Source organism: Castanea sativa, chromosome 10 (genome assembly GCF_040712315.1).
Source record: "Castanea sativa cultivar Marrone di Chiusa Pesio chromosome 10, ASM4071231v1".
Lineage (NCBI taxonomy): Eukaryota > Viridiplantae > Streptophyta > Magnoliopsida > Fagales > Fagaceae > Castanea > Castanea sativa.
In genome coordinates, this window is record NC_134022.1 from 40160580 (window position 1) to 40169467 (window position 8888).

Below are 8888 nucleotides of genomic sequence, written 5' to 3' on the forward strand. Positions count from 1 at the left end.
ATAGAAGTTTCAATCAATATTTAATCAATGGATCATGATTTATGAGCTTAGAAAACTTTTACTTTTTTGGCTTACTTGTTACTGCTGTGTGATTTCTGTTTGAATTTTTTTTCAGCAATTACTATTTTCAAAATCTTTTATTATCTGAATCACCTTCACTATCAATAGACATGTTTCTGAATAATCAGTTTTGAAAATTTTAACCAATTTTGTTCTTTGAACGGAATTCTACATATAAGCTCATTAATTTAATACAAAATAGATAAGTATTCCTTGGTTGCAAACATAGGAAATTTGACAATTTCTTCAGCCTTTGTTTCTTGAGCATCCAAGTGGAGAAGTTTCAAACCGTATTGACCCTGCACTCTTGATTTGTCATTTCCTTCTCTCAATTCTCTGGATGCAATACTTCAGCTCCTGCTGAATGTTCAACCTTGAAGGTGACAATACAATGTCTTTCCAAACTGACCCAGCTTCACAAGCTGGGTTAGGGTGCTTGTAAAGTTCATATATGGACTTTGCATTTTCATTCAACCTTTCTACGCGTTTTAAACAATCAATTTCGTCTGGATCAACCAGCAATGTCTTGTCTCTGTCTTTCCATCCTATCAACTTTACAGGAATTATTATGTCAGTATCACATGTTGAGTTTAACAAAAATTGCTACAAAAACCTTCTGCTGACAGGTATAGACTATAGTCCTGAATGCCATGACCTTCATGCAAAAGCCAAACCCATGTATGAAAGTGTAAGTTAGCATAATATAAGTCAACTGAGCTTTTGCCAAGAAAAACAACCTGTAATTATTGACTCTTGGTTGGTTAAATGAAATTATGCAGGTACAAATATAGGCCTATGTTTAAATCAAAGTTCTGGTTGTTAACACTGAAGTAAGGTTCTTGTCACTACACAAAGAAAGAGGAGGTATGTTGGGTGTACCTTAGGTGGGCCTTCCAAAGCATTCGTGCAATATAACCTGGCATTATCAACCAGTTGGCAGTATGTTAGAAATGCATTTGCAAATCTCTTGTGGGATTTTAATTGTGAATTTACTCTTACAGCTCTTCTACACATGATAGCTCTCCTGTTTACATGCAAAAAAACACACTTTGATACATTAGATTACTCAATAGAGAGAGACAGATAAACAAGAAAACTAATATATTGTAAAAAAATTTTAAAAAATGAAAATGTAAAAAGTACCATGATATAATGGTTAGTAATATACCTAATGCCTCTTATAACAGCTAGATAGGCATCACAGACAATTCCAACAAGCTCTATCCTATATGGTTTTCTCTTTTTGCCTCCAACTTGCTCTGGTTCTTCATCTTCAATTTGTTCCCAGTAGTTTTCAGTTACCGTTCCATCTTCATTCGCCCTGTAACCAGCACCCATGCGATAACGGCGGCGGTGAACATTCCTGGCCATTGTTATTGTCTGCACAACAAATGGTTGCCAAGAGAGGGTGCCATCCATGATCACATCCCTCCCTTCATTAAGTGCTGTCACCAGGAGGGATGATGCAGCATCAGTAGATGATTGGTGTACCTGTTTATAAACATTTTTCAGGTCATACTATGGAACTTATGCTAGAAAATATTACAATGAAGGATATTGACGTGATAAATACTTGAAATATTATCAAATTATTGATGCACCTACTTCAGGTAAGTTTTATTTAGTATTACATCTGAAGTGGCACTAAAATGAGAGAGAGAGAGAGAGAGATGCTAAAGTAAAGAATCTGACTGTGCCTGGGCCTTGGCTTAGGTGGTATAAGTGTGGGATGAGTATTGGGTAAGTCTTAGATTCAAAACTTACCAATCTTAAGTAAAAGAAACTGACCCAGTGATGTCTGAAGATGTAGAAGGAGATTGAAGAATAATCTGCGTACCGCGTATGGAAGCACACATTCAAAGATACTTGCGAGAATGATGTAAATGATGAACTACCACTTCAGATGAGTAATGTATTAAGGAATCAAAGGGGAACTTCTTATCATGGGCAGAAAACTTGGTCAGATGATATGTCAGGTATGTTTATGCTAGAATTGAGACTTTGTAATGTTTATACCAGTAATGTAGCTCAAGTTTATTCTACATTGGCTTTATGCTCCTCTTCTTAACTTTAAAACCAAACAAACAGACTATGGTTTATGTTGAACAGGTTCAAATTTTTTTTGATAAGTACGTTGAACAGGTTCAATTCACAAGCATATGTTTCACTTTGGAACTTTTAGGCCTAGAATGTGTCCCAGTTTTGGTTATTTAATACCATTACATTCTCCAGAGTAATTTCTATACAACCTGTAGAAAAAAGTGGGTGCTTCTGCCTATTATTCTGAGGGGGAAGAGGGTAGAGAGAGATAAAGTCTCATATCTCACCAGTTCAGCAGTCTGGAGCATGTCGACATGTCCGTGACGTCTGGAACTAAGGGCCCTAAAGATGACATCTGATTCTTTGAAGGCATCTGCTTCAATTTTTACCGCATTTCCTGCTGCTCCTGCCCAGAATGGTCTTCATCCACAAACAATCAATATCAGCTCTTGCTTTATATAATTCCAAATTCTCTCATTTTTAAAATGATGTAGCAAGATGGGGATGGAGTAAATATTTTAAATGATGGCCATAGAATTGAAATAATACCTCTTACACCGGTCATTTTGAAGTTACTTACCAAAATTCAATTGCTTTTTAAATGTAATAAAACTTCCTTTTAGCAACTTCTGTATATTCAATTAGCTTTTCTGATCTTCAATACTCATTCGGTACAGGCACAGCTTTTGAATTCTTGAATTTTATCCCATAGTCAATTTAAAGTTATCTATGAAATTCCAATGGTGATTTCACTTTTATACATGATGTAGAAGATTCAGCTGTAAACAACTCAAGACTGATCTTAATAAATAGTTGTGACACTGTTGAAAAAGAAATTTTGATCTTGGCCCTAGGATTTAGCTCAGAGCTTCAGACCACGCAAAATAATACATACACACATGCGCGCGCTCGCAAACACACACACACACACATATATCTATGTATGTATTGTATGTATGTATGTATATGCATTTTGATATACATATTTGCTAGCGTCCCCTTGTAGTTTTAACTTTCTCAATTAAGGATAATGTAAGAGCTTAACAGAGAGAATTCTGAATCAAGGGTGATGTTTACAAGATAAACTTTTGACCTCTTGCAAAATTTCTTACTGCTTATGTTTAGGATTATGGAATGGATGATAATAATATTCATACTCTTTCAGAATTTCTTTCAGCACTGTGCTCTTCCCAGCTCCCATCCCACCACCCATCAGGAGGAGGACTGGACTCCTATCGCTGTGTGCCACTGGAGCCATCACCTCTGTACATCGTGAGTCATCATTTGCTATCATTCCCATTGCTTTCAGCTCCTCTACCAATGTAGAGAACACTCTAGCCACCTTCAGGTTTTTTGTCACCCTCTCAAATCTTTGTTCCCTATACCAGCAAAAAACACATGGATATTTGAATAATTTAATTCTGCAAAAACAATATACTTGCATCAGTAATAATTATAATACACAACTTAGCGCTATTTTTTTTTTGGCAAATTGGATATTACTGAATTGCCAAGTAACTCTTACTACTTGGGGTGACGTGTATGTAGAGAATTCATGAGTAATTCAATTCAAATGTAAATTGTCTGCTAGTTCCATCTGCTCGTTGATTGCTTTCCTATGATCGTAACTGCTTATTACATAATTTCATCATGTTTAATACAGCAATTTCTCTGTATAAGAAAGGCCAAAGCCAAAAAGACTGAGGGGGTACGCTCTATAACAAATACAGAAACTAAAACTGGGGAAAGAAAATGGTCTTGCATTTTTTTGCATCTTTCGAAGATTTACAATACAGTTTCTTTTACATTTTTTATTTAAAAGAAGGAAAATACATGAAAAGTGGCTCTTGCATTTTCTGAGTGATAAAAGCCTGAACATTTTTTTTTTCTGCAGGAACTTGAACTCTAAAAGACACATTTCATAGAAAGAAGGCATTTGATTGAAGGGCAAGTAATATTAAGATGGGGCAGCAACAGTTTTGGGGGCAAATCAATGATAGTACAGTTTGGTTCAGAAATGACATGGGAATGGCAGACTGTATTATCTTGCTTTAATATTCTATTGTTAACATTTCATTTCGACTCCTACTAGCATTTTCAATTATATATATATATATATATATATATATATATATATATATATATATATATATATATATATATATAAAACATAGATGATGAAGATGACCACCTTGTTGCTGCCATGAAAATTTGCTTGAGCTTCCTTTTGGGCTCAGGATCAGAACTCATCACCTGAAAATTAATGTAGTATGATGAGGAAACTATTATACATAAATTATCATGCATGATTTCATTTCAACGTTTTTCTTTTCTTTATAACCCCATAAGCCATTAGATCTTGGATACCTGACTAATCATAAGATCAGTTAGGCTCCAATGAAATGCAAAGTAACTTAGAATGCATCTCTCAAACTCCTCCACAAGCTTCACAAAAAGCGAATCTGCATCTGGTTCACTTGCAAAGAACGTATAAATATCATCCTCACATCCCTCATATTTCCTAAGGTATTCAGAGGCCAATTTGCATAGCTGTGGACATTCTCTCCTATCTTTGAATCCCATTTGCCTAGCTGCAACCAAGGGAGAGACAGAGTTAAAACAAAGATTGAATATATTCAGGGAGATGTTAATGTCTAAGGACGTTTGGTCCTTCCGCATTCAAAGTGTCACATTGTGAGGGTGTAGGCATGAATGAAATTGCCCTGGAAAAGACAGCATGAACAATAAAACATTTACATATATAGATCCAAATGTATATTGAAAGGATCAAATCACATAATTACCTACATAATGAGGAAACCTTTCTAGCTTTTCAACTCTTCGTGTGTCTGATAATATGAGGCGTGGAGCAAGTTTGTCAACCCATAGCTTCCGAATACGATAATGCACTGCCACAGCAATGATCAGGCCAATGGAAGAGGCTACTAAGATCTGTGTGAAGCTGGGTTTGCTGTAAAAATAATCTGAAGAAAAAAAAGGAAAAGAAAAAATCAATGAAATATTACAACATTGCATTACATTTACATTTAATTGTTTCTGAATGAAGGTGAAAAAACACATAAATCATAATAGTCAATAGGAATGGGGTGTCCAGATTTGTTCTCTTCTTGAAAGGCTTACCTTTCTGCATGTCTGTTAGAAATCCAGGAATGAATATGATGATGATTATGGGATATAAAAACAAATGTCTTTTGGATTAAAGGGTTGTAAATGTAACCGTGAGAAACAGCTTTTTCCATTGTCACGACTTTGTAGCTGCATGTTAATCGTTATATTTTGTTTGGAGACACTGATTAAAGTGACATGTAAATTCAGGGATTTTGCATGAGACTCAGATCAAGTGGTTACACGTGTAAATAGTTGATGATATTGTTGCATTTTTGCATGCATCCAAGACACAGTCAAATCCCCTTAAAAGAGGACATGTTGTTGTATTTTACATGTGTTATATGAAACTATGAATATAGACAATATACGCCATACCCACATAAGTGGTAATTGAATGCGGGGCTTTTCTTTAAATGAAAATTAAGGAGAGAGATTTTAATTTTTAACTAACGAAACTTTTTTTTTATATTATTATTATATATATATAAAAAAAAATAAAAAATAAAACCAATTCAATAGAATCTTATGATTCAGTGATATTGTTGGAAACCTTTATTCGAATTTATGTTTTCTAATATTATTAAATAAATAAATAAATAAAAACTGTGTGTTCGAAAAACTACCAAAGGAATGTGGATAGGCCCGACACAGTCGGAACCCGTATCCAGTTTCGATCGGACTCGGGTAAGGAGTTAGAACTTGTTCACAAGTACAAACCATAAATTAAAAACGAAACCTCGCAAGACGCAACTCCCTCCTCTCATCTCAAGTCCTGGGGTCCAAATGGTTATCAGAACTTCTTCTTCACCTGCTGCTTCTGCGTCTGCTGTTTTGTCATCATCATCTTCTTCTTCAGCAATTGCTCCAAAAGGTAATCTTTCTTCTTTATTCACATACTCACATGAACCCACAACTTCAAATTCCACATCATCACCAAAAAATTCATTTTTCCTCTCCTCTTTGTTCACCGACCAACATAGTCATAGTCATAGACCCACTTCCTCAAATCCCAAAATTTTACCAAAGAACTCACTTCCCGATGTTCCATTCCAAACCCCACTTGAAAATTTCTTGAAAATATGTTGTGTGTCAGGTTATGTCACTCTCAATGAAGCATTGCACTGCTTTGATCACATGCTGTCTTTGCAACCAACACCACCAATGTCATCATTCAATTATTTACTTGGTGCACTTTCTAAGAATAAGCATTATTCTAGTGTGATTTCACTTTGCCAAAGAATGAATTCAACTGGGTTGTTGCCTGACTTTATTACTTTAAACATTTTACTGAATTGCTTTTGTAATTTAAATCGAGTTTGTGATGGTTTTGTGGTCCTGGGGAGCATTTTGAGGAGAGGTTGTAGTCCCAATACTGTGACTTATACATCTTTGATTAAGGGGTTGTGTAAGGAGGATAGGATTGGTGATGCAGTTAGGTTGTTTAAGAAAATGGTCAAGGTGGGTTGTATGCCTAATGTGATTACATATGGGACTTTGATTAATGGGTTGTGTCGAACGGGGAACACTGGTGTTGCGCTTAAGTTACATGTTGAAATGCTAAACGGTCAATTTGGTGCCAATTGTAAGCCTAATGTAGTTTGTTATGGTACTATTATTGATGGCCTTTGTAAGGATGGGTTGGTAGATAATGCAAAAGCACTTTTCTTGGAAATGAAGGGTGGGGGAATATTTCCGGACGTGGTCATTTATAGCTCTCTAATACACGGTTTTTGTTGTGGAGGTAAATGGGAGGAGGCTAAAGGTTTGTTTAATGAAATGGTGGATCAAGGTGTCCAACCTAACTTGGTGACATTCAATGTGTTGATAGATTTTCTTTGCAAGGAGGGTAAGATGAAGGAAGCAAGTGGATTGTTAGAATTGATGGTTCAAAGAGGTGAGGTTCCTGACATGTTTACTTATAACACATTGATGGATGGGTTCTGTTTGGTAGGTAGACTTGATGAGGCGAAGGTGCTTTTTGATTCTATGGCAAGCAAAGGATGTGAACCTAATGCTGTAAGTTACAATGTGTTGATGAATGGATATTGCAAGAATTGGAAGATTGAGGAAGCTATGAACTATTATAAGAGAATGATTCACAAGGGAGTTAGGCCAACAGTTATAACGTATAATGCCTTATTAACAGGTCTTTTTCAGGCAGGTAAGGTCAAGGATGCACATAAGCTGTTTGATGAAATGCAATTTAATCATTTGGTACCAAATTCAAGTACATATAATATACTCTTCGATGGCCTTTGCAAGAATGAGTGCCTTCCAGAAGCAATGGATTTATTTAATACTTTAGAAAATAAGAAGTTTGAGCCTAGCATTGAAATTTTCAACTCTCTCATTGATGGGTTGTGTAAAGCAGAGAAACTTGAAATTGCTTGGCAGATATTTCACAGATTATCCTATAAAGGCCTAGTGCCAACTGTTGTAACATACTCCATCTTGATTCATGGGCTTTGTAATAAAAGAGATTTGGAAAAGGCAAATGATTTGTTTGAAGAAATGGAAGAAAGGGGTTGTGCTCCAAATGTGGTCACATATAATACGCTTATGCGTGGTTTCTTCCTGAATAATGAGTTGCCAAAAGTAGTTGAACTTCTCCACAAGATGGTGGAGAAAAATGTGCCACCAGATGCCTCCACAGCCTCCATTGTAGTAGACTTACTTTCTAAGGATGAAAAATATCAAAAATGTCTGAATTGGCTTCCAACATTTCCTGCCCAGAAGCCTGAGGAGAGATGAGTAATGAATGTTGACACTGGTGTGAGTTTCGCAAAAGAAACCTAAATTCAAAGTTCTAAGGAAAAGGTTTAACCCTTAATTCACAAGTTACAAATTGTGAAGGCCCACCGCTGCCATTGTCCAAATGTCCAGTTTTGACTGAGTGGGTAAAAAGTTTCAATGGTTTGGTCATTTTAGTGAAGTTTTTTGGGGGCAGACCAAATTGATGACAAGGAGGAATGTGCCACACAATTTGTCTGGGTAAATGAATTTGGTATGTTTCTCATGATCAATTACAATGAGATGGTGGCAAATTGCAACCAAGAGGAGAGGTCCGCCTCAAAATGTCACTGATTTACAAAATTTATCTTTTAAGATAAAATTTCTTGGTGATAAAAAAAGGAACAGATCTACAGAGGTGCCACGCGCTAACCACTGGATCTCTTGTAGCCTGAGTGCCCAGTGGATGTCTAGGCTATGAGTTACTTGAGAATTGTATTAGAGGTATGAATTTTATTCATCCAAAATTTTAAATTTGTTGTGATAGCTACCTTTATAAAAAATTGCATGATATTTATGCAAGAATCCCTTGCTAGAATACCTTTCCTAGCTTCTTCTCTGGTGTTATCTCTATTTGGTCTGTATTTCTTTTTGTGATAAGTAGTATTATTTTTTTGTTAGCCATGCTGATGTGTAGACCCATCTGATTACGCTTGCAAACCCATTAAAGGGTTCTGTTTGATGGTTTGAGCATCTGGCTGATGGGTAAAATGTCTAAAATTATAAGGTATTATTGCCCATTCTGTTTGCCATAAGCATTCTTATATGCTCCATTTTCAAGCTACTCACTCAATTCCATGCATATATTTTGAGTTCTACAGATATGCTTTATGCCTCTATAATCTCCTACTCTATACCAAATGTGTTTT

At 35.8% G+C, this 8888-nt stretch overlaps 2 protein-coding genes across 2 annotated transcripts; one reads left to right on the forward strand and one right to left on the reverse strand.

Annotated features, from left to right (window-relative positions):
- Positions 1-5251, reverse strand: LOC142612526 (calmodulin calcium-dependent NAD kinase). The gene is made up of 9 exons (XM_075784608.1): positions 5242-5251; positions 4905-5084; positions 4468-4691; positions 4292-4353; positions 3258-3479; positions 2388-2520; positions 1229-1551; positions 940-1084; positions 1-612 (listed from the first exon to the last, which is right to left on the reverse strand). The coding sequence occupies exons 1-9, from the start codon at positions 5249-5251 to the stop codon at positions 376-378; spliced, it is 1536 nt and encodes a 511-aa protein (XP_075640723.1). The 3' UTR covers positions 1-375.
- A 719-nt stretch (positions 5252-5970) lies between these two features.
- On the forward strand, positions 5971-8643 carry LOC142612622 (uncharacterized). The gene has a single exon (XM_075784736.1). The coding sequence runs from the start codon at positions 6013-6015 to the stop codon at positions 7978-7980; it is 1968 nt and encodes a 655-aa protein (XP_075640851.1). The 5' UTR covers positions 5971-6012; the 3' UTR covers positions 7981-8643.
- The last annotated feature ends 245 nt before the right edge of the window (positions 8644-8888 follow it).

Coding starts and splice junctions, on each gene's coding strand:
- LOC142612526 (XM_075784608.1), bottom strand. Junction 2,521..3,257: donor CTGAAAGAAATTCTGAAAGA/GTATGAATATTA, acceptor TTGTGGATGAAG/ACCATTCTGGGCAGGAGCAG. Junction 1,085..1,228: donor GCTGTTATAAGAGGCATTAG/GTATATTACTAA, acceptor GCATGTAAACAG/GAGAGCTATCATGTGTAGAA.
- LOC142612622 (XM_075784736.1), top strand. CDS start 6,013: ATGGTTATCAGAACTTCTTCTTCACCTGCTGCTTCTGCGTCTGCTGTT.